Source organism: Rhamphochromis longiceps, linkage group LG1 (assembly GCF_057381845.1).
Source record: "Rhamphochromis longiceps isolate RC_006_pf linkage group LG1, R_longiceps_female_GT1.1, whole genome shotgun sequence".
Classification (NCBI taxonomy): domain Eukaryota; kingdom Metazoa; phylum Chordata; class Actinopteri; order Cichliformes; family Cichlidae; genus Rhamphochromis; species Rhamphochromis longiceps.
The window spans coordinates 24,071,409-24,096,816 of record NC_140557.1 but is presented as its reverse complement, the minus strand read 5'-3'; the positions used below and the strand labels follow the sequence as shown (position 1 = coordinate 24,096,816).

At 42.6% G+C, this 25,408-nt stretch overlaps 1 protein-coding gene across 2 annotated transcripts in view; it reads left to right on the top strand.

Annotated features, from left to right (window-relative positions):
* The window catches only part of ankrd11 (ankyrin repeat domain 11), a 121,470-nt gene extending 96,167 nt beyond the window's left edge, over positions 1-25,303 (top strand). The window contains exons 4-14 of one of the 2 annotated variants that reach the window (XM_085402747.1): positions 3,430-3,562; positions 9,486-9,659; positions 10,642-10,842; positions 10,951-11,093; positions 12,162-12,309; positions 12,435-16,899; positions 16,999-19,672; positions 19,760-19,858; positions 20,181-20,324; positions 20,417-20,509; positions 20,688-25,303. In XM_085402747.1, the coding sequence (XP_085258873.1) occupies positions 3,430-3,562; positions 9,486-9,659; positions 10,642-10,842; positions 10,951-11,093; positions 12,162-12,309; positions 12,435-16,899; positions 16,999-19,672; positions 19,760-19,858; positions 20,181-20,324; positions 20,417-20,509; positions 20,688-20,873 (8,460 nt within the window). In that variant the 3' untranslated portion in view covers positions 20,874-25,303. Of the gene's footprint in view, positions 1-3,429; positions 3,563-9,485; positions 9,660-10,641; positions 10,843-10,950; positions 11,094-12,161; positions 12,310-12,434; positions 16,900-16,995; positions 19,673-19,759; positions 19,859-20,180; positions 20,325-20,416; positions 20,510-20,687 lie in introns of both variants that reach the window. The other variant, XM_085402746.1, reaches the window with a different exon arrangement.
* The last annotated feature ends 105 nt before the right edge of the window (positions 25,304-25,408 follow it).

Here is a 25,408-nt window from a genome sequence, read left to right as displayed (position 1 = left end):
TGCGCAGGTCTTTGTACTTGCGTAATCTTCTTACTCTCAGTTGTATCTTGTAGTTATTAATGATTGATAAACAGCTCGACGGAGATTCCTTTTAATTAAACTATAGTTCTTGCATTTGACTTCAGCACAAATGCTTAATTAAATAATGGACTATTGCATAATAGACTTGGGTTCAGTGTTTGTTGTCTTAAAAAGCCCTAAGTCACATGTCTGAAGTGCTTTTGAATTGGTGTCACCTTATTGCCCAGTTATGACGTATTCACTACCTTGAATTTGACACAGATACTGTCGTCACTGTTTGTGTTGGAACAAAGTTTTGGGCGCAGCTTGATGATGTCATGTGTGTATTAACTGTTCAGCTACCAGCAGCAGCTCTGAGAGGTGTAGAAAGCAGAGGTACAGCTTATGCAGGCATGGATTTACAACCCTCTGCAAAGGATTGCATCAGACTCTGGTATGGAGGGAGGGAGGGAAAGAAGCGAACAGGGGTGGGTGGAAAACTGAGTGAGACGAAGAGAGCACGCATTGCTAGGAGACCACCAAACAGGGTGTCGTGTGAAGGCAGATCAGAGGAAAGTCTTGAGTTGTCAAAGCTTTGCTTACACTTAATTCTCCAAAATCAACCCGGTTGAACTTTAGAGATTTGAGTTGGTGAATTGACCATTTTTCCCCAGTCCAGTTAACCAGAGCTATATGATGGTTCTTTTGTTTGTTTGTTTGCTTTAAGAAATAATTCACATAGTGTTTTCCATGCTTAAGATGTACTGTAGCTTTAAACGTATGCATCATAATTTCGCTCAAATGGTGTGTTCTCTCTTTGTGGGAGTGAGCGGGGATGCAGACGGGCAGACAGAAAGATCAGCTCATTGTAGCTGACACTGTTTGTCTCTACTGTACCATGACATCATGGTCTTATGACTGGGGCAGGGCAGGGGGAGGAGTTCAAAGAGTTGATACATAATAGAAAACCTGCCCTCAGGATAGAGATAGATGAGCAGGGTACTGAAGATAGGACAGAGAAATTAGGTGAATTAAAGCGTCTGTTTGTACGTTATCTCACCTCTGTCTTGCATCTTACGTTATGAGTCCTTAAACCTGTGTAGTTAACGGAGTCGTCAAATGATTAGATCCTTCCTGTAGAAGTTTTGCTTGAGCATTTGTATAGGGAGTTATAGGGAGCTATAGTGGACTGATTTTTTTTATTTTTCACTCTGTGCTGAATCCTGTGTATGCTTTTTGTTTTTTGTTTTTGAACGCTTAATCACAGATGGTGTCGTCTGAATCATACATGGAGTCATTGCTGAAATTCCAGTATTGACTACTGTATTGTAAGAGAGTACATTTAGACTTTCACGATACCGACCAGAACCTTACATGACAAATAATGTAATTATGAAAAACACTTTTCTTTTTAGGTAATATCATTTATTTTAAAAAAAAGATCCTTTAAAAGCATGGTATCCTTTTAATGCCACAACAATGTCCCATTTTTAGCATATAAACAGTATCAGCTCTCTTTTGTTTCATTTTATTTTTGTTGTTGTTTATGGACTGATTCTTATAGCGCTTTTCTACTCTCCTGGAGTACTCAAAGTGCTCTGTACAACACGCTGCATTCACCCATACACACCCTTTCACCCAAGCACTGTAATCTATACTGTCAGTGCATTACTGTCCTTCATACGTGTTCATACTCCGATGGATGCATTGGAGAGCAAGTCGGGGTTAGTATCTTGCCCAAGGATATTTGGCATGCATACTGGGGGAGCCAGGGATCGAACCACCAACCTTCCAATCAGCAGCTGACTTCCTCTACCTCCTTAGCATAAGCATGTAGTACATTAAATATAGAAACCTAAATACATGAGTCATGACTTAAATCCCTGATAAACCCACCACAGTGGTCGCAATGATCACGGCCCCAATCTTGTCTCACAGTCACTCACATTTATACCCACCGTTAAGGCGCAGGAAACCACTGCAGTATTCTCCTGAGCGATAGGTGTCACCACTCAGACAATATCGCCACAGAAGAAGAAGTCAAAACACGGAAGCAAAGACTTTGTCGGGTGTTGTTTTGCAAAGGTTTTTCCACACAATCGTACACTCGTGTCTTCAACCCAGCTGCGGCAGCCACGGCACAACGTGCCAGGTTACAAAGATCTTGAGGTGCACAAATGGCCAAAGCGCTGCAAAGTGTCACACAACACACTATGTGATGTCAAAATCAGCACGCAAAATATCAAGCATAATAGGTCCATTACTGGGGGACACGTTAAAAACATTTTTTGTTACACAGATGCAACACTTGTCTTTTAATATTGTGTTTTTGTCATCTACAAATATCTCTAAGTGTCCACTTTGAATTGATTCCTAATGTATTGCAATTAGGAATGCAGCGTATGGCTTTGACTTCATATATTTGCTCAGTGAGAAGCTACTGCTTTCCTCTTTAAAAATAATTCTGTGTTGAATTCTGTGTATTCTAGTTAAAAATGTATATAAATTAATAATGAATAATTGTTAGTAGCTCGTTGTAAGAGATACAAACCCAGCTTCAGTTCCATTCCCAAGCCTGGATAAATGAAACGGCTGCATTAGGAAGGGCATCCAGCGTAAAATCTGTGCCAAATCACATATGTGCATCCATCAGCTGTGGCGACTCCTAAAGAAAGGGACCAACATAAAGTAGCTTTAATAATGAATAATTATTTACTGCTACCACACAAGAAACTATTATGAAGATGACATCATAAACAACTTGTAGACATCTTCCACTGTTTGTGGTCTGTGGGGGTCTTTTTGTTTGTTTTTAAAAAAGGTATTCTGGATAAATTAGTTTGCATGAGCACCCAAACACAGAACAACCGTTAAGTTAAGCTGGGCAAACACATAAGTATTTACATCTGTTGATAGCAGATACACAGGGGTTTGTGATTGTTTCCAGCAGCTGTAGACCCCAGAGCCAAGCCGGCGTCAGCTTAGCCTCCTCTCCCTGTGCCTGGCTCTTTTACTGTGGCCAGGAATCTAGGAGGAAACTCTGGAAAAACTTTTGCTTTGAGAAGCTCTTAATAGCTAGAAGAGTCAGGCCAGTGAATTCAGTAGGAAGGTATAGCCAGAGACATTATGAAAGAGGGACACGGCGACTTAAAAATATGGTGGTAGATGTATAACCTCCAGGGGGGAAAAGCTTTTTATAAACGGAGTTTGCGGTCAGCAAACTTGTGCAGTCTTTTATCAGATGTTATTTCCTGGTGACCATTGAAATTAAAGTTAATTTAATTAATGCTTCAAAATGTGCCTGAGGGTGTTTTCAAGGTGGCAGCTGAGTCAGGAATTGCTTCTAGGACTTTAAAGTAAGGTAGACAAATAAAGTGCACTGCTCTGATGAAGACACTTGCTCACCCCAGTGTTTTGTTGCTTTCACAGGATAAGGTGTTATCAAACAAGACTCCCAAATTGGATCGCAATGATGGGGTCAAAGAGATGAAAGAAAAGGCCTCTAAAAGGAAGCTGCCCTTCACTGCTGGAGCAAATGGAGACCAGAAAGATTCTGACTCAGGTAAGGCTGTATTGCTGTGTGTTTACGCTCATGTTTCTGCATCTCGATCACCTTGTGACTTTGTATAGACTCAACTGGTTCTTATATAGCGCTTTTCTACTCTACCTGAGCACTCAGTGCGGAAATCAAAGAGAACGGAGAGTAGTTAGCACTGGTGTGCGAACAGGGCTTGACCTATGTGAAGTGAAAGTGCTCCCAACTTTGAATTAGCTGGTTGTTTGAGAATCAAGGAGTTTGTACCTACAATCATAGTCTAAAAGGAGAGGAAGACCACACAAAATCATGATCCAATTAAGTGGGGGTTTGGGCAACATACAAGCCTGACCAGGCCTGGGTTTGGTAAGGCTCCAGCTGTTTTCTTTTAATTAGGGAGAGAAGGACTAGTCCTCACGCTTGTTTGACTTTGGGCTTTAAGGGTTCAGGATTTAGTTTGTTGATAATGGTCCAGCTTAGAGGCTTTGGTAACAGTCTTCATCAGCACTGGGTGAGTTGCTAAATTGGTTCATGTTCAGTGTTTACACTTGGGGAAAAAACCTTTCCTCTCCACACACAAGAGGAAAACTACAAGTATGCAACAGATGACTGTTAGGGCATGAGGATGTGTTTAGCAAGATTGGACAAGTATTTTGTAAACACATAATGTTGTATGTGATTACTCCTCAACTTAAGCAAATTATAAATAAATTAAAAAGTTTGAGAGGCTGTAATATGTCTTAAATCTCTGGACATTTGTGTATGCGTGTTCTTCACTTCCATTTAAGTTGCAAGATTATTTCATGTTCTTCTTCACAAATGTTTACTTGTTGTGCATTAATATTCTAATCTCTTCTGCTGAATTCATTTTATTTATCCATTAGTTTTTTTTATCTTGAGATAATCTTCACCCTACCTCAATCACACGAGATGCGAAATCTAAAGACGGGAACATTAGCTGGAAATTCTTTTAGTATACTAATAGTTTCATGTTGTCTTCCAGCGCCTTGCCTTTCTTTGTCTCTGATCTGAGCTATATTGTGTTAGTTTCTAAGATTTACACACTGTACAAGCTTTGAAGATTAGCTGGCTCCTGGCATTGCACGCTTTCCAGTCACGTGAGAAGTTTATTAGGTTGCATTGTGTCATAGCGACAGACCTATTTTTGTTAGCGGTAGCTACCCAGGTAGTATATGGGGGCAGTAAAATGTGTGTTGTTAACCTGGACTTCCACCTGCATGAAAATTGGCGTTTTTACATATGTGTGTTTTGTAGTCTGTGGCCTTTCAATTGACCCTACTGGGACTGTTTTTAACCTCTCTGCAAAGTTTTACACCTCGAACACGTCACAGCCCCCCCCACCCTTCTTAATCTGTGCCTCTCTTCCAATGCTCATTTCCTTTGTGGCTTGCACACTGGTGACGGATAAATATAGCTGTTTAGAGAGCACGATTAATACGTTTTTTAAAATTCGTACAGTATACCCTTCTATTATATTCCAATCAAAATTATATCACCCAGTATGGGTCTTTTTTGTGTCTTTGTTTATTTTTTTATTCAGGCACGGTGTGTCTTATGTGTATCCCATCCCTTCTTTGCTTTTATAATCATCAGTATTGACCATTACCATCTGGCTAATATCATTCGATAGTATACTGTGTGATGGCATTCTGTCAGTTAGCCCAGTTTTACATGAACTTTCCTCACGGCTCAGCTGCTGTTGAATATCTTTTCACTGCAGGCATTTTCAGCGTTGTGTAAATACACAGACCTTCTATTCCAAACAATTTGAAATATGACATCATTTGGGGGTGGAGCTCTTGTGAATACACCCACTAAGCACAGGGTCTGTCAGTGTGTTTTGGGGGCACAATGCTGCAGCTACGCCTACGTCTTTCAGTTAGTCCGCACACGTCTCTCGTGGATTCTCTGCCCGTTACAATCTCGTGGATTGTAACGGGCAGGCAGGAAAATACCAAATTTCTTCCTGCTGCTGCTCTTTTTACTGGAAAACAATTTGTATCTTCTGATGTTTAATTTCTTCTTCTGCTGTAAACCTCTGTAGAGTCCACGATGTAACCAACAAAAGTGCTTGACACGGTTGTGTCTGGGCATTGAGTTATAACCCTTTTCAATTAGTACCTACTCTGCTGGGCTTGGCTCCATTAGGTGGTAGTGTCTGGTACCAGGCACTAAGCCCAGGTTCCAGGCGATCTGAGTTGAGGTGAAAATATGACATGAGAGCGACTCCTTCACAAAAATTAAAACTGCAATTTTTTTTTAAACCCAACGAGGGAATTGGCAGCACTAAGCCCAACACCATGGTCTCAGAGTCTGGGGGGAAAAAAGCTGTAGGCAGAGCGGCAGGTATACCATCACCTCGACGCCCTACAGTGTTGTGTTGTGTTGTGTCACATAAGAATAACAACTTTTGGCTGAGTTGCTATAATTACCCCACGCGCATCAGTTACATGACTTGAGTTGTGTCACGTCAAGCCAAGTAGGTCTTAATGAAAAAGGGATATTAGTATACGCAGCTACTGGCAGATGCAAAAAAGGAGCAACTACCTTTTTGGGGATGGGGATGTAAAAAGGGGCAGACTTAAAGGACGCAGATATGTGACTGGGTGGTTGGCATTATCTCAATCAGCTGTTCTGTTTGTGTTTTTGAAATTTCAGCTCACCTTACTCTTTTCAAACTGAGTCATTTTGTCCTCTTTGGCAGCATTCTAAGATATTAATTATTGCCATGTCTGAGAAGCTTTGGCTGAGACAGGTCATAAAAACAGATAGTGGTGTGCAAGGATCCTCAGTGCACACATGTATTCTCGCTAATTGGTTATAACGCATAGATTATCTTCCCAGATTCACGATGTTTATGAGTAAAAACAAAAGACAGAAGGCGCACTCACTGACTGCATCTGTTTGACAAACAGAGCGTCCTGCACCACATGATGTTCTTTCTATACATTTCTGACTTTCTCTTGCTCAGTGCGAATCATTGAGAAAACATCCTGTTGGCCACTTCCTGCCTCTTCTCCCTTAGCTTCCTGTTTATGCGACTTTTTGGGTCGTTAAACAGAACATTGCTCGATGCTCCCGCGTTACGGTCAGACTTGGTCTGGCTGGTTGGAGCGGTTCTTCTTGTCATGGTGTCTGTTGGCTAAGTGAAGCAGACAGTCTCTTTGTTTTGGCGTTAGCTCACACTGTCATATTGTCTGTCTACCATATCAGAATCTGCCCCCATTATATCCCGACATTTGTGTTTGATGTGGTTCCCTCCCTCCTGGCTCAGGTAGGCAGGCTAGTCATGGGGTGATAGTCCCTACCCAGCTTTCCTTCCTTTTTCAGTCTCCTCCTCCTTTATCTTGTTAGTCAAGTTTCAGGCAGTGAGGAGAGTAAGGTTTCAACCCTGTCTTTAAGCTGAGTAATATCATTTTACTAAGCCACATAAAAGCCCTGCAGTTTTGCCTAAATAGATATCCAGCAGACAGACATACTGTGTTTAATTTCTTTAATTCAGAAATCCACATGTGACATGTTAATTTGACTTGTGTGGTGATAATTTAACACAGTTGCATTTTACCAAGCTTTTTTCTTCAAATATTTTGATCCGTATCTTTCCTTAAAATTCCCACGATGATTAACCAGACAAAAATGTAGTGAAAGCAAAGTCACATTCCTTCCTTCATGAATGGAAAGAGCATATTTTTTTATGCTCATATTTCTCACAATATAATTATTGCTGCTTCGCTAGTGTTTCTTTTGTAGTTTTCCCTTTAACATGGTGATCATACCTCCTGCAACTGCTGTATTTGATTATAATTATGCAGCATGGATTTATAGAAAGTGCTTCTTTTCTGTTTAGAGTGGTCGCCTAGAGTCTGATCTGTATCGCAGAAGGACAGTTTTTTTGCCACTGGTGATGAAGGTTGTATTAGAGACTTGGGTCTTGTATGTTTAGCAGCAGATCTCTTTAAGTGCAGCTGGGTAATAACTGCCTTCCTGCTTCTCAGTCTAATAAACATAGCTTGGAAAAGCTAGCTTAGCTCTTTCTCTGTTCTGCTGCTGAAAAAAACATGTTTGGGCTGTTTCTGTGGTCCCTGCTGTTAAAGGCTTAGCAGAAGGAATGTGTCTAAATGGCAAATGCTTTGGGGAACGTGAGACTGTATCAAAGAGGGGTGGAGGGTACATTAGCTTTAAGTATTCACAGATGTTAGTGAAAGTTCATCAGCCCTGTACTTGCGAGTGGAAAAATATTTTCCTGGAAAGTTTTTAGACACCGGAAGGCTGCGCTGCCATGCTTCCTTCTTGCCTTATTTACTTGTGTTTGTGGCCTGCAGTGCTTCCAGTCTGGGAGTGAGAGAAGTTGCTCAGAAATCAGACTCAGACCCTTCTACTGGTCCACAGCGTCTTTGTACACGCACGTCTGAATTTGCTTCTTCCTCCCTATGACCGGAGGCCTGTATTGTTGCTTGAATTATGACTGTGAGGTTTGATACCCCCTCGGTAATGAAGCGCTGCAGTCATGTGTAGCGTTACCCTCTGTATGGGTCATCAGATGGTATGTTGCCACTGAAAATAATTGCTGGGTGTGTCTTTGTGGAGCAGCTGCTTTTGTCCAGTAGCACTGTGTCTCCAGTAATCCTGGCAGGCAGGCAGGCAGGCATGTGGTGACCTTGGCAAGGCCATGTTGAATTGAAATGTACACCAGCTATTTCGTAATAACTATGGTTGTGCCAAGTCACACCCTCTTTCCTTTTTTCGTCCATTCTGGCTGATTGGCTTGGAGACAGACAGACATAAACACACTGCCTGTTGGCCCCTCCCTTCTTTAAGGGCAGCTGGGTAATAACACAAAAGTCGCCCACTGGTGCCAACAAACCTCTCACACATACGGCTGCATTTACAGAATGCAGTAAGCGAGCAAGTCTTTGTTTTCTTTTTGTTTTTGTTTCACAGAGGCCCGTTTAGGTCATGGAAAGTAGCAAAGGGTTTGCTATGGAAATTCAAAAAGAGGATAAAATGTGTGAAATAAATAGGGAGAAACCCATTGATTATTGATAAAAATGAATACTTTTTGGTTTTGTTTTTTTGGTTTTGTTTTTTGGTTTGACAAAATGCTTTTGTTGTTGTTGCTCATTTGGTGACTGAAAGATTGCCCCTGGTATATAGAAATGCCTCCCTGTGGGAAGAATAAAGTACCTTCTATCGCTCTGTAAATCTCTATTCACACGTAGCAGTGCAGCCCTGAACTTTCCTCAGAATTACCTGGCAGCCAGTCTTGACCAGTCTAGTGCTTGTGAGAATAGATCAGGTAGTTTTTCTTTTTTTTAAAAGAGTGAATTCAATGGGAGTGTGTGGGCGTCGTGTGTGCCGCCTCCTGCTTTCTGTACACTGGTGCCAGTCCTTGCCAAAACTAAGCAGGGTATTTCCAGTTTGACCATGTCACAAAGGACAACTTCAGATAATGCCCACATCTGATTCCCTCGGTCAGATTATGTTGACATTGTCTGAATTTCATTTATGAAAGCAGCTGTTCTCACATATACATGACACTTACTTGATTGATGCCAACAGTAAAGAAGCTGTTTGGACTCAGTGCTGATCTACAGTACTCTATACTTGATCTGGAAAGTCATAAAACACCTTTGGAGATGTGTCATAGTGAATGTTTACTAGTTATTTATTGATTTATGAACTTTAATAATCTGTCTTTTAGAAACATTTGAAAGTGGTGTTACTGCTGTGAGCCTTTAGTGTTCTTTTAAAAATTGCCAATTCATAACAGTTAATGTCTTCTACTGTTGTAGCACTAATAAGGCTCCCGTTACTCTCCCTGACCACATGGATCAGTAGATTAGATTTGTGTGTGTCTGTGTATGAATGATCATGCAGCTTTTTGCACATGCAGCGATATTAACCTTGCTTCTCTCCTCTCTCGTTACAGAGAAACCAGGTCCAGAGCGGAAACGCATTAAAAAAGAGCCCACCAACACCCGGAAGGCAAGCTTGCCGTTTGGAATGGGGATGCCAGGGATCCGGGCCGGGTACCCCCTCTCCGAGCGGCAGCAGGTGGCCTTGCTCATGCAAATGACAGCTGAGGAGTCCGTCAACAGTCCAGGTGCGTGTTTATCATTTAGGCCACGTCTTCTGTGGACGGACAGCCGACATTGGGGAAAAAAAGGATCGGAGGGAGCTTTATATGTAGAATCCATGCATGGCAGACCAGTGAGGGTGGGCTGTAGGCTGGGGCTGATTGTTTTTGTGCATTTTCTCAGTCATACTGTCCCTCTAAACAGAACCACTTTGTTAAAATTATTTCACATCTTAGCTGGAATCTAAACCTCTGATGTCAGTGATATGTGTTTTGTTTTAGCTGCTTTAATGGTTGCATATTCGTGCCGCCACAGTAGTGGAGTTGTTTTTATAAAATTCCGTACATAAGGAAATGAAACCAGCTTTTCTGTTTGTACTGCGTCTGGAGCTGATGGCGTAATCTCACTATTTGGGCTAAATGACAACAGAGAAAGTGTTGAGTTATCCTTTCTGGTGTTAGATGATTATTTTTCTTATTATAAGTTTACTACCTTCCCATTTCTGCAAAAATTGTACTTTATTTTTGATCGACAGTAATTTAGCTGGAAGTTTTTCAGACTTGTGAGATATAACTATTGTTACAAGTTTGTACTTTTTCCCCTCATTGTTGACATTTGAGACTGAATTAGTTTGATCCTACCTTATAACTGCTTTTATTTGTATGTTAATTTCTTTGTTGCCTGCATGTGGGCATGGACATAGATTAAGCGAGTGTGTTTCAAATATCATTTGGGACAATAGCTGTACAAACTCAATAATGTAAATGTGATTAAGGATTGGATTTAATCTTGTAAATGTGATGAAATAAGCTCAAGTAAAGTAGGTTCAGCAATTGTGCTGTTTATTGCTAGAGTTGGATTGCCCCCTTCTGGCTGTAAGCAGTTATAGCACCTTGTTGTTCACAGTAGAAGTAGTAAACAAAACAAAAACAGTTAGAGTAAATTCTCCCAGAAGAGTGTGACTGACTCTTGCAGCACTGAAGTGAAATATGCATGTCTTACCTACAGATACAACACCAAAGCATCAGTCACAGTCCAGTCTGGGTCAGAAGGGAACGCCAAACTCTGCATCTAAAACCAAAGACAAAGTGAATAAACGGAATGAGAGAGGAGAGACTCGACTGCACAGAGCAGCAATCCGTGGAGAGGTACGCCGCATCAAGGAGCTCATCAGCGAGGGAGCTGATGTGAATGTAAAAGACTTTGCAGGTAAGGGCATCTTTGTTTTATGCTTGCCTTTGCTTTGTGTGTGTAGCAGTGTACCATTGATTCATTTAGAGTTTACACTTCTCTGACTATAATTCTTCTTGTGTTCAGGCTGGACTGCATTGCATGAAGCATGCAACAGGGGGTATTATGATGTGGCGAAACAGCTGCTGGCAGCCGGAGCAGAGGTCAACACCAAGGGGCTGGATGATGACACCCCTCTACATGATGCATCGAATAATGGACATTTCAAGGTAAAAATAAATCCGCCAAAGGTGTCGTGTGTCATTGTTGCTAATAGTAAAGAACAAAATAGGTTTTCAGGCTTCAGAAGAATGAAAATATTAATGATCAGTGGCCCATTTGTGATCCATCAAAACAAGTTTGTCAGATTAAAATCTGAGTTTTAAAAGTGAGAAGATGGCTACAGAGTGAGTTTAGATGTGGTTTTGTTTAAATACCAGGTTAAATTGAATCGTACCACTAGTCTTTTTTTCTTGAACTGTCCTCAAATTTTCTACCCTTTCAACACCTTCATTGCAAAAAGGTACACGCACCAGTGGAATACAGGAAAAATGTCAAATCTCACTACTTTTCTTCAAAATCAAATGCTGGCCGTGCATGGTTTTATACTGTAATGGCATTGAAATGAGATGTTGATGTTGTTTTAATAGAAGTCAATGAGACATTTTTGGCCACAAAGGTGTCCACAGGGAGCATCTGGAAGTAATGGTGTAATCAGATTTATAATCAAATTAATTTTGCTGCTGATCTTTGACATCCAAGACTAATCACCACCAGTGTCAATAAAGTGTTCCTGCCTGTCTGCAGCAGTGTTGTGTGAGGTTAAGATGGCACTGTTGGTATCAATGCTGTCGCAAATTGATCCAATTAAACATTTAGTATTGATTAGTATCTGAGAATCTTTTTTAGACAACCCCACTGAGAAAACATTTTGAAGACCACCCCTTACTTGGTGCTATTTTGCAGATGTTAGAATTTGTCTCACTCTGATTCTCCTGGCCTGAAAGCAGCTTCAGACCATCATACTTTCTCACCTCTACACGGCTTTTGGCATTTTACTAAAATTGGTTGCAGAGACGCCACATCACCCAGTCTGCTGTCAGTAAAGTCTGGAGGTTTTGGTGTGGAAAAGTTCTGTCCATCAAAAATCCCGCTCTAGCTTCGTCGTAACTAAATAACAACTTTGAAGTGGAAGATTAATTCTGTACTCTTTATCCTATTAAGCTTTGAACCACTTGAGAAGTTGCTGATATTACCTTTAAAATTGCAAAAAATCATTAAAGTTTTATCCTTTTCAGGTGGTTAAGCTACTTTTACGGTATGGAGGGGACCCGCGTCAAAGCAACAGGAGAGGGGAAACCCCACTGAAGGTTGCCAACTCTCCAACTATGCTCAATCTGTTGCTGGGGAAAGGCACTTACACCTCAAGTGAAGAAAGTTCATCAGGTATCATTTTCAATCTTAAATCTTTGAGTCACCTAATTGCACAACTGTTACAAAAGTTATTCAAATACATGAGGCTATAAGTAGTAAATTAATTGTGTCCTCTTTGTGCTCTTTATGTTCTACAGAATCTTCAGAGGAGGAAGACGCCCCCTCGTTTGCCCCGTCCAGCTCTGTTGATGGCAATAACACAGACTCAGATGTTGAGAAGGGCCCGAAGTTAAAAGGGAAAACCGCAGACCCTCCTAAATCTGCCGTCACACCTGTCAAAGATGAATACGAATTTGATGAGGATGACGAGGAGGAACGCGTCCCTCCCGTAGACGATAAACACCTCTTGAAAAAAGACTTCCGCAAGGACTCAGTAAGCAAGACCAACAGCTTCATCTCTATACCCAAGATGGAGGTTAAAACCTATTCCAAAAGCAACTCGCTCACACCAAAGAAACCTGGCAGGCGGATCATCTCTGACAGTAATAGTTCAGACGAGGATGATAGGACGTTGTGTTTCACGCCAGCGCCTACGCCACGGCAACAAGCCCAGCAAACAAATACTAAGACTAGAGACTCTGGCAGCATGAGCTCTAAACAACAAAAAGACAAGAATAAAGTCAAGAAGAAGCGAAAGAAGGACAGTAAAAATAGTGTCAGTAAAGAAGTCCGGTTTGGTAAAGTCAACGACAAATTCTGTACGTCTGACTCCGATTGCGCGGATTTGGAGAGTGAGGACGATAAGGGCTCAAATAGCATAAAAGACTCTTCTGCAGCAAACCTGAAAGACTCTCCAGGCTTTAATGCTTCCTCCTCCTCCTCCTCCTCCTCCTCCCATGGAAACTTGAACTCTCAGAAACAGACGCCGTCTTTAGCAGAACAGCATCCAAAGCAGTGGAGGACGGATAACTGGAAGACCGTCTCGTCTCCCACATGGTCAGACGTCAGTTCGCTCTCAGATTCGGTCAGAACTAGACTGTCCAGTGGGTCTGACTACTCCTCTGAAGCTGAAGATTCCTGCGTGGAGTCGATAAAACAAGTAAAGAGGAAAGCGCAGGAAAACAAAAAGAAGAATAACAACGTGCACAGTAACACTGTGGAAAAGAAAAACTCAGAGCTCTACAAAAATACAGAGAGCACCATCTCCAAAACTGACGTGGATGGCAAAGTGGTGAAAAAGCATAAAGTGAAGCACAAGCACAAAAATAAGGAGAAGGACAAAGCTCCTAGTCTAGTGCTTAATCAAGATATGAATGAGAAATTTGTTAAGAGCTATTCTTTTGATTTTGATGATTCGAGGCAAAAGTCCCTAATTGTTGAGTCAGAATCACCAGCTGAGAGCAAAGTCAAATTATCCAAACATGAAAAAGACCATTCGAAAAAGGAGGACAGGTTTTCGAAAACAAAGTCTGAGGATAAGGATTGGTCCTCGGGAAAAGACCTGCACAGAACAACAAAAGAGGAGAAAAACAAGAAAACAAAGGACTCCAGCAAGGACAAGTTAAATAAGGAGGAGAGGGAAAAGCCTATAAAATCTGACAAGGAGAGGAACGTCAAAGAGAAGGAGAAACCCAAGGAAGATAAACAAAAAGCTCACAAAGAGGAGAAAAAGAAAAAGTCTAAGGAGAAGTCCTCCTCAAAGACAGACAGGAAAAGTGAGCAGAAAGAGGAAAAACATCTGAAGGCGGAAAAGGACAAAAATGCCAAGGAGGATAAGGAGAAGTGTAAAAAAGACAAAGTACAGAAAGAGGAGTCTGAGTACGAAAGTTATGACGTTAATCGTTTCCTCAACTTGGAGGACACAAAACTCAGTGCCTCCGATGACCATCATGACAGATGGGGCTCTGAGATGTCCTCTGACTCCTCCCTCTATGGTGACGACAGCTGGGATGCTCCTGTCAAAGAGTACAAGGACTACAAAGCCAATAATTCTGTTAAACTTATTGTTGAGACTGTTAAGGAGGAGACGAGGAGGAAAGAAAACAAAGTCAAGGACAAGAAATCAGACCACAATGAGAAGAGATCAGAAAAGGAGGCTACTTCTAAGAAAAAAGACAAGGACCCTTCGGAAAAGACAAACGAAAAGAAGAAAGACTGGTCAGAAAAACAAAAATTAAACTCCAGCCACTCAGTTGAGAAAGAAAAGAAGAGGAAAGAGTCCACAGAGGCAGCCAAGGACAAAAAAGACAAGGATTCTCTGGACAGCAGTCGAGACCGTAAAGACTCGTATGAGTTCATGAAAGAAAGAAAGGATATCAAAATCAAGCAGGAATCGATAAGAGATGAATATGGCAATGATACTTTCTTCAAAGACATTGATCCTGTCAGTAAATCGTGTGATATCAGAGAAAGGAACCACTCTGGGAAGGAGAAAGAAAAGAAGGGTGAGGGAATGGAGAAACGGGAAAAGACAAAAGCTGACAAGCACAAAGAGAAAACAAAAGACAGAGGAGCTGATCAGGAGAAGGACAAGAGTGATAAAAGCTCCACAGAAAAAACTGTCAAGGATAAAGATGCTGACCGGAGTACCAAAGACAAGAAGGAGGGGGCCAAAGACAAACATAAAGACTCTCATGGCAAAGACAAAGATCGAAAGATGTCTTCAGAACAGACAAAGGAAAAGAAAGAGAAGGCCTCTCAAGACAAACATTCAGATCGGGAGAAAGATTTCTTGGAGGTAAAGAAAGAGGAAAGAAAAACTGAGAAGATCCGGGAGAAAACGTGGTACAAAATAGCCGACATATTCACTGATGAAAGCGATGATGACGACGACAGCTACAGCGGTGGGGTACTGGTGTCTGATTCCATCAGAAAAGATTCGACACCCGATCAAGATGAGCTGGATCACTTCCCTTCAGAAAAAAGAAAATCTTCTGCAGATAGTAAACATAACACAGAAAAGGCAAAAGACAAAGAGCACAAAGATAAGAAGAAGGATAAGGCCACATTTGACACAGGTAGAGAGAGGAAAGGCTCCCAGGAGAAACACGGCAAGGACAGGAAAGACCCGGTAGATACAAAACATAAGGAGAGGAAAGACAGGATGTCAGTGGACTCAAACCAAGAGAAGAAAAACAAGCAGAAGCTTCTGGACAAAAGGGACACGAGCGAGGAAAAAACCAAGAGCAAATATAAAGACAAGCAGGACCATTCCAAGGAAAGAAAGCCCTCGAAAGGAAGCGGGGAGAATGAGAAGTCTCTCTTAGAAAAACTGGAGGAGGAGGCTATGAATGACTACAAGGATGACTCCAATGACAAGAACAGTGAAATCTCCTCCGACAGTTTCACTGACAGAGGTCACGATCCGGTCCTCACCAGTTACTATGACTCAATCAGCCTGCCTGATATGGCCGAGGACAGAAGAGACTCCCTGTCCATATCTACGCCACAAGACAAGTTCAGAGAGAAAGAGAGGCATCGGCACTCCTCTTCGTCCTCATCCAAGAAAAGCCATGACAAGGAGAAGGAAAAGACAAAAAAAGACAAAGGAGACAAACGTGACAAAACAGAAGAAATTAGAGAGTCCTACGGCCGCAGAGAGAGCCTGCCTTTTGAGAAAGAGCCTATGCCTCTAGAGGCAGACCCTTACACATTCCCATACGGAGGTAAGGGAGACGGAGAGGACGACTTCGATAAGACATTAGAATTTGAGAAGGAGATGTCCAAAAAGGACAAAGACAAAGGAACTGGCGTCATAAGTGACAGAATGAAAGACAAAAAGAAAAAGGAAAAGCATAAAGAAAAAATTAAGGAAGAGAAGAATAAATATATCGATGGCTTTGGGTCATTTAAACACTCCAAAGATGACGCAAAGTCAGGGTTGAAAGACAGCCCACAGGTCACTGTTCTGAAGGACCGGTCAAAGGAAGACAGTCCTAAATTTGATATGAAAAAAGACAGAAATCGGGATACGCTAGACAAAGACAACAGACTGGACCACAATAAATCTAAGGCTAAGGATGAAAATGAAAAGCTCTCTCAGCCCAAAGACAATGCAAGGAAAGATAATCGACCACGTGAAAAACTGTTGGTTGATGGGGATTCTCAGATGACAAGTTTTGGTCAGATGTTGAGTCAGAAAGACCAAGAGAATGAAGAGCGGCTCAAGAAATACAGAGAAAAAATGAAGCAGATGGAGAAGCTTAGACCCAAGTCTGGCGACCCAAAACTAAAAGACAAAACCAAGTCTACAGAGGAAATACGGAAAAGCCGCAGTGAGCTATCATCCAAGAAATCTAACAGCCTTGAGTCTGGTCTTAAAGAGAAGAAGCTGAAGGATGTTGGTCTCCCGGCCCAAATGATGTCTCCAGGCAGAAAGTTCCAGCCTACTGATAATCAGAACTCAAAGGATTGGCTCCCTGGCCACCAAATCAAGGACAACCTCCCTGCTTCTCCCAGGCCAGATCAAAGCAGGCCAACTGGTGTTCCCACACCTACACCTGTCATGTCATGCCCCAGCTTCGAGGACGTAATGCAAACTCCACGTACACCATCCTGTAGTGCAGAGGATTACCCTGACATTATGCTGGATCCACTGGACTGTCAGAACTCGTCTGCAATGACTATGTCAATGAATGCCTGCTCCCCATCCTTCTTTGAAAGGTATTTTAATACTCAGACACACTGCATGTTACTAATGTTATAGTTTGATTGTTTTGGACTGAGGCTTAATGTTTTGTTTTTCTCTTTGTCCACTAGCAGGTACTCTAACCCCCAGACTTTTCCGGAGGGCACATGTCCTACCCCTGCGAAGAACCTCCAGCTCCCCCTTGTCAGTCGTTCTGCATCCTCTGATGTCCGCCGCCCTCTAGAAGATGAGTTCAAGGCAGAGGCAAACAAGTTTCTTCGACAGCAGAATGATCCAGGGGCGGAATTTGATCAGACGTCTGCCTGTCAGCCTCTCGAGGACAAATCTGCAACTCTGGATAGATTGGAGTTGATGTCTACGTATTTTCCTCCGATAAGGGTACCGTCACCTCGGCGAGAGCCATCCTATCAAACACCAGATGCAGCAACACCAACTCTTGCTGGCAACGACGGTAATGAACACCTTCCTGAAAGTGTGTACAACAATTTCTTGCCCAAACCGTCGACACCAGTTCACAGGCCAGACCCCCAGGAGCCATGCTTTGACATTGCAGCACCACCAACTCCAGCTCCAGCTGCCTTGCCACCCTTGGATATCGACGATATCACGGAGCACCACCACAGCGAGCCTAATCTGGTCGTCTCAAATCTTCCATCTGTCACAGAAGAACAAGAAGAGGAAGAAGAAGAAGAGGAGGAGGAGGAGGAAGAGGAGGAGGAAGAGGGCGACATGGATGAGAGACTTGATGGAGAGCACTGTGCAGTGGATGAGCCGGACCAAACAAGGGAGCCATGCTCGTTTTCTCCTCAAGTTGAGGATCCTTTGCAGAAGAGCTGGCCTGCAGAGTCTCCAGATCAGCATGAGCCAGAAGTCCACCAACTGTCCCCCACACATCCTGCAGCTGACCACGGAGAGAACTGTTTCGATCACAACATGGGCTGGAACAATGACATGGATATGAAATCTCCCCACAGGACATATGGAGAAATAGAGGCTGCTGTCTCCAAAATAACCAGCCCTTACTCCCATTCTGATAATGACATGCAGCCCTTGTCTGGACACCCCTCTGTCACTTCCCCTTATGCTACCTGGAGCAGGTGGCACAAAGATGACCCAGAGGACTTTGATGAGCAGAAGGAGGCTGTGGCTGATATACCCTCTCCAGAGAGGCCAGACACTGCTATGGATGAGGACCCCAACTATTTAAACAACTCTTCTTCCTCCAATAGGCTGGAGTCCTTCTTTCCAGACTGCAACAAGCCGAGCATCGAAGAGGGACACCAGGTGGAGACAGAGACAACATGTGTGGAACCAGACAGCAGACAGAGCACACACAGTTTCAGTGCTGCCGCTGAAACTCACATGGCTCCAGCTGTGGGCCCTGAGCCTGTGGTTCCCTGGGAAGATCCATTTTCAGCTGATGAAGACGACCTGGGACCTTTCTCCTTGCCTGACCTTCCACTGCCAGACAAGTCAGAAGAAGCTGAGTCTGGGGAACCTGAACTTGCTGATCACAACAAGAGTGTGTCGACCCACATTAGACACACTATTACAGACAGAGAGGATCTGGACATCATGGAAGTAGACCTGCCAACCCTAGCAAAGACCTCACGCTCTGCTGGAGACTTAGGCTTAGGGGAATCTGCTAGACAGGACTTTGTTGTGCCATCACCACGTGCCCCTTTCCAGCAGGAATTGGACCCCGAGCCTCAAAGTGTGCCTGTCAACAGCTCAGTGGGACTTAACCAACAACAGAGCAGCATTTTGGAAAGAAAACTACCTTATGGGGGATCGGATGAGTCTGATCCCAGCATGTTGTATACATCTGTAAAATCAGATGCCAGTCAGCAACCACATATACAGATGCATTCGCACTCTGAGTCATTGCATATAACCCTGGACTCTGTGCCTGCTGTCAAGCCGGACACGAGACAGGAGGAGATGCCTGAGGCTGTACCAGAGCCTATGTCCTGCAGTCCTCTTCCTCAGATCCCAGAAGTGGTCACCCTCTCCACCTCCGTGGAGCCACAGGACACTCAGGACACATCCAAGCAAACATTGGTGACCTTGACCACAGTGTCCACCCCTGTAGATGTTCCCAAGAAGGTGGATGAAATCCCGCAAAGGATGACCCGAAATCGCGCCAAGAACAATCCAGCTGCTGCTTTTGCCGTTGCCACCCCTCCTACCTCTAGCATAATAACCTCATCTACCGCTGCCACCTCAGTGACAACCAGTCCGGTGGTGAGCATTAACCCAGTTCCTACTAGAACCCCAACACCCACCTCAGCATCTTCCTTTACAGCTCTGAAGAAAGAGAAAGACTCTGGGCTTAGTGTCCCGTCTACTGCTTCTAATTTGACCCCAGCAGTATCTGTGACGACTTCTACGGTGGTTCTCAGCAAGACAACAAAAGGTCGTCCTCTTCCTGTCGACGAAGAGGAATCTCAAACCCAGCACCCACGGAAGAGGAAGTTTCCACGTTCTACAGGGCAGCAAGTCCAGGTTCAGCTGGTAAATACAGCCATGCAGCAGACCAGGGAGATGATACAGCAGACTTTAGCTGTAGTGGTCAATGCCATCAAGCTAGACGACATTGAACCCTACCGCAGCGAACGTTCCAACCCGTACTTTGACTATCTGCAGATTAGGAAGAAGATTGAGGAAAAGAGGAAGATTCTCTGCTACATCACGCCTCAGGCTCCACAGTGTTACGCTGAATATGTAACCTACACTGGCTCCTACCTGCTCGATGGCAAGCCTCTCAGCAAGTTGCACATCCCTGTGGTAAGTTCTGGTGTCTTTGCACCATTTCAAAATAATCTTATCCTGCAATGTAATGGTATTAATGCTGTGCTGTGTTTTGCTTATCAGATTGCTCCACCTCCATCACTGTCAGAACCTCTGAAGGAGCTCTTTAGGCAACAAGAGGCAGTAAGGGGCAAGCTTAGGTTGCAACACAGCATAGAACGGGTAAGAAAGTGTCATTTATACTTCAGGATCATTCACTGTCCTAAATTCACTCATTCCTCACTCCTTCCCTGCTTTTTATACAATCAACAATACACATGTGCACCAAACGCTGGGAGCACTTCTTTGATAAAAGATCAAAGCCTTTTTTAAATGGAAATGCAAGTGAAATCGGCATAGTCCCCACGCCTTGGTGAAGCCAAAGTGAACAAATCTGTTTCATATATCTCACTTACTTGAATGACAGCCATTTGTTTGACGCAATGATGTTCCTCTTCATATCATCAATGTTTATTTCTTTCTGTGTTGTGCTTGCTGTTCACAGGAGAAGCTGATTGTTTCATGTGAACAGGAGGTTTTAAGGGTCCACTGCAGGGCAGCCAGGACAATAGCCAATCAGGCTGTGCCGTTCAGCGCCTGCACCATGCTGTTGGACTCTGAAGTGTACAATATGCCATCGGAGAGCCAGGTGGGAAATGTATCAGTATCTCAAAAAAACAAGTGTTAAGTATTTCTATGTCCATTACTTAGTCCACATTCTTACTTTTTCTGCATTCTTAGGGTGATGAGAACAAATCTGTGAGAGATCGCTTCAATGCGCGGCAGTTCATTTCCTGGATCCAGGACGTGGATGATAAATACGACCGCATGAAGGTAAATACTGGCACTTTGCACAAAATAACTGATAATAGAAGCACAAAGTAACAACCACTGACTTTGCTAAATGCCATCTTGATGCCGATATTACATATTTAATGGTACATCTCTACATATGAGAACCATGACCTGTGTGCATAGTCACTATATTCATGCTATGCTTTTCCTTCCCCAGACGTGTTTGTTGATGCGACAGCAGCACGAGGCAGCAGCTCTCAATGCGGTGCAAAGAATGGAGTGGCAGCTGAAAGTCCAAGAACTGGACCCAGCGGGGCACAAATCCCTGTGCGTCAACGAAGTGCCGTCCTTCTACGTGCCAATGGTCGATGTCAACGACGACTTTGTCCTGCTGCCCGCGTGACATACCGCTTCCCACAGAGAGAAAACTTAGTCTCAATCACTTCTTATCAAGGAGACTTCGTTGAACCGAACGAATGGAAAGGGCTAGCAAGTTTGAGAGAGGACCATAGAGGGGGAAAAAATTTATTCTCTAGAAAAAGAATAAAGCTGAAAAACTTGCTCTCGATTCCCTTCCGTGAAGAAAGAAAAAAATGTTTTTAATGGGGGAAAAGAAAATACACAACTTGCACTTTCATCCTCAAAGTTTTTATGCGTTTGTTTGATCAGAGCGAGAGAAGCAGAAACAGTTTTTGCTTTGAGGCTCTGGCACTGGGACACACCTCCTCATCGCTTAGTTTTGGTGAGACGGAGGACAGATTTATTTTCTGCATTCGTTTGTGGTTCCTGCTTCAGTACCCACCACCACCGCTGCTACTGTGGGATCTACCAGAGAAGAGCTCTCCCAACAGAGTGGTGCCTGTCCTGGGGGAGGACTGAGGAGACGCCTCCTTCTTTTTGACACGAGTCTCCACATGGGCCAGGAGATCTTGACAGAGTCCAGCGCTGACCCAGATGCAGTCAGTGGAGCCGTGGTGAATTGTGTGGATCCTTAAATTGATCCAGGAGGTTAGAAGCAGCCACTTTCAGGGCTATGAGACCCAGATACCCAGAGGACGCCCTCTCTGTTCACACTGCACCGAGCTTGGCTAAACAGTAGTGAAACAAAGGCTGCAGCAGGTTGGAACAAAGCAAGAGAGGGTGGGGGTCACGATGTGTGTGCACGTCAGGGCCCAGTGTCTGAGAGGAAGAGACCGTTCGTGCAGCCTCTCAGCCTGGCTTAACAAAAGAGGACATGAACGGATCTCTGAGGACAGACCGGAGTGTTCCTCAGTGATCCCGCTCGTTCCACCACAAAACACATCAGACCGCCATGGACTGCAAAAAAAGGAAAAAAAAAAAAAAAAAAAAGAAACCACACACACACAGGACAGGACAACCAGAAGAAACAAACACAACGAATGTTGAGATTCAAAGAGACTATTTGAGAAATTGTGGTTTTTGGCAGGAGAGAAATATTGTTTTTGTCTATTTCTTTACTTGGGCATTTCATTGTTTCTGAGGAAGTGACTTGAAACACTACAGAGCCAATATTAGTTTAATGGAAAAAACAAACAAAAGAAAACTGAAAAAAAGTTGTATTCCGTAAATTATGTACAGTTTTTATATTCGTTAACCAATGTATTCTTGCTGCCTTCTAGATAATTTATTTTGCCACACATTACTGCACAGTTGTAAATAACCTATGTACTGTAATATCACTCAGTTAAGTGTAAAGAAAAAAAAACATAAAAGAAATAAAAATTATCTTTTTATGTACAGTTCACTTTTGGGCAGCACTTTCCCCCTTCATATCCATGGGCCAAAACATGTACACGATTCTGTCAGTATTGAAAGACTCCAGTGCACAGTTGTATAATCCCATTTTTTGACTCGATCCGGGGTTAGGTGAGGCGGCTCGCCTGGACCCGAGTCACCGCAACACAAGCAGCTGACAGAGAACACTTCTGCATTCAAATGGGCCTCTCACGGGCCGACAACCATACAGCCCCCTCAGATGTAGCAGAATAGTTGTTGAGGATTTATTTAAAGAATAGACAGAGGATTATTATTCATTGCTTTACTACACAATTATATCTGAAAATTTTCGAACCAAGAAAATGCCTTTTTCAGTGAAAAAAAAAAAATGTACTCATTGTTGGGCAAAGTCACACAGAAGTATATAAATAAATATATATATATATATGGGTGGGATGGAAGAGAGATGTCATTCACAAGCAAAACCATATGAGTGTAGAACTGTTTGAAATTATTATTTCGCTTGTTTTTAATTTAAAGAAAGCAATTTGACTTTTTTTTTTATGAATCATCGCACAACGTCACCGTCTAAAACCAACAAGACACGGGTCTTTCAGCGCTTCACTACTCGTCCTGTCCTCCCAGTGTCTGACTTCACATTGAACTGACTGAAGAGTTGTAACAGGCACAGAGACATTTTCATTCCTCACAGACTCCTAAAAACACTGTCAGTCTGTCAGCCCCTTATGTCACAGTACTGGTGAGCAGCTTATTTTCATGGTGCTGTTACAACTTTTACTCACTAGGTGGTGCCAGTGTGTCAGAAAGAAAAACACTTATTCATGGCTCAGCAGACCTGAGGCCTTCCACTTAGACGGGTGTTTTTAAAGTAGATTTTAAAGGTGTTAATTTCCATGTTAGGACTCCAGTACAACACCCACTTAAAATCACGGGAATAGGCTCAACAACCAAGTCACGTTGTCCTCCTTTTTTATTTTTTATCCTACAAGGGGCTGGGGCTAGTGTGGTCAGGGATTTTAAATGTTTCGGTTACTTCCTGTTATTATTCAGTTGTGTGGTGTCTTGTGTCAGGCCCGAGGAGACAGGTTACCAGACTCAAATCTTCTCAGAACAAACCAAAAAGTGAACAGACGTCAACAGAAGCAGTGGAGGGGGGAAGAAATAGGTTAATGCTGAATAGACTGACTTTTAAAAACTAAAGGATCCCATTGAACCGTTGATTTGTGATGACTTGTATTGGTTCTCTGTTTTTAGTGGGTTTTGAAAAGCTTTCCCGACCTGCCCCACGCACACGGTCTTGTGTGTGAAAGCTGCTCACGTATCCTGATGGCAATATTCTGATCCTAAACTTTTAAGTTATTTACACACTGTCAGTCAGCATAGCTGTGTATGGTATGTCTAGTCAAGTGCAATGGTTGTTGCTATTACACTGTGCAGACAAGGTGGCTAGATGTATTGTCCTGGGTATTATTTTTTTTCTTTTAATTTTGAGACACACACACACCCTGGTTTGGTATATGTTTGGAAACAAAAAGTCTGGAAAAATTGTTTTTTAAAACTCATGTTTTTATTTTACTGTTGGTTTCTTACAGTTTTGGGGACGAGGGTCGCGGGTGTCTTTTGTTCAAGAATCCTTGTGTGTTTTTTAGCAAAAAGTGTATGTAGCTTTGAATGTTGTTGTGTTTTATCTTTGGGGGAGGGAGGGGGAGGGGTTCTGTTCTGTATAAAAACCAGTGGCATGTCAATCACGTTGCTTATTGAGCAGAATGTATACCGCTACAACGCCCTGACCGACACCCTCTCACTATTGTTTACAACACATCGAGAGCGTTTCCGTTTTGAGTGGCACCTTTCTTTTCTTTTTTTTTTTCTTTTTTTTTTTGAAAACAAAACATAAAAACAGTTTCATAGCCCTGCCTTTGTTCGTACTTCTGCCATCGTTCGTATGTTTAACAACCTACAAAGGCTTGAAATGGTGATGGTCGACACAGCCGACAGGTGATCTCCCTCCCCCCTTCCGTTCCCCAGAGCAATAGACCAAACACACATCCATTCACTTTGATCATCCGGCGTGAATATTTGGCTAAGATACAGAGACACACAGCAGATGCATAGTAGAGCTCTTGGCCGTGGTGATACAGATGCTAGCCTGACACCACCTCAGTCAGCAACATATTACCTCTACTCTACTCACATTCGCTTATAATGTTTGTTTTTAGACTTGTTGTGTTTTCTTACTGGACATAAAAATATACATGATTTAGTTTCATTATGTAGAATCACGATTTCAAGCCTTTTTGTTTTTTTAAATTCTTTGTTCCTTTTTATTTTATTTTTTAGAATGGATTATGACTAATAAAAAGCATGGAGAACTACTCTTTTAAATGGTGGGAAATAACCTATTTATTATCATTTATTTTGTTTTCGTTTTTTTTTTTTTTTCTGGCACCTGTGGTATGTTTTGAGTTGAAGTTGGTCTCCGCTGTGTAAATTTTCCTCCTTGTAATGCGTGAAAGAGACATACTGTACATAGCTCTGTAAATAAAACCTCCCAGGACGTTTTGCACCCTCCTCTTTGTACTAGTCTGAAAAATTGCGTAGAATGTGGGGTTCTAACAGCAACGGGCCGTGTCGCGCTCGCTGCAGGTGATTATGATGTAACAATGTAACTTTTTTTTTCTTTTTTCTTTTTTTTTATTTGTACAATGTAGTTTATTTGTGTACATATTGATGGAGCAGCTAAAGGGGGGAGGGTTGGTTCACGATGGGTTTGTTGATGCTATCGTCAGTGCTGTAACAGAAATCCAGTACTTTCACCTCTAGCTGTTGTTGATTTCCTGCAAAAAAGAAAAAAGTGACAAAAAAAATTAAACGTGGAAAAAAAGACACAAAAAATTTAATAAAAAAGCAAAAACAAAAAAGAGAGAAACTGAAAGTGAGTATGGACGGGGGGGAGACTAAAACTGAAAAGTAAAAATTCTAAATTGTTATTTTCTACAGTTGCATGTACAGAGAGCGCGAGAACTGCTGTTGTTCCTCAGAGATTATGTTCGTTAATAAAATTTTGAAATATTACCAGCCGTTCTCTGCATTTTGGTTTTTGTGTTTTCATAGAGCTGCCCAGAGATATTGTAGTTTTGTGTTGTTGTTTTTGTATTTTTGTTTCATTTTGGACTATTT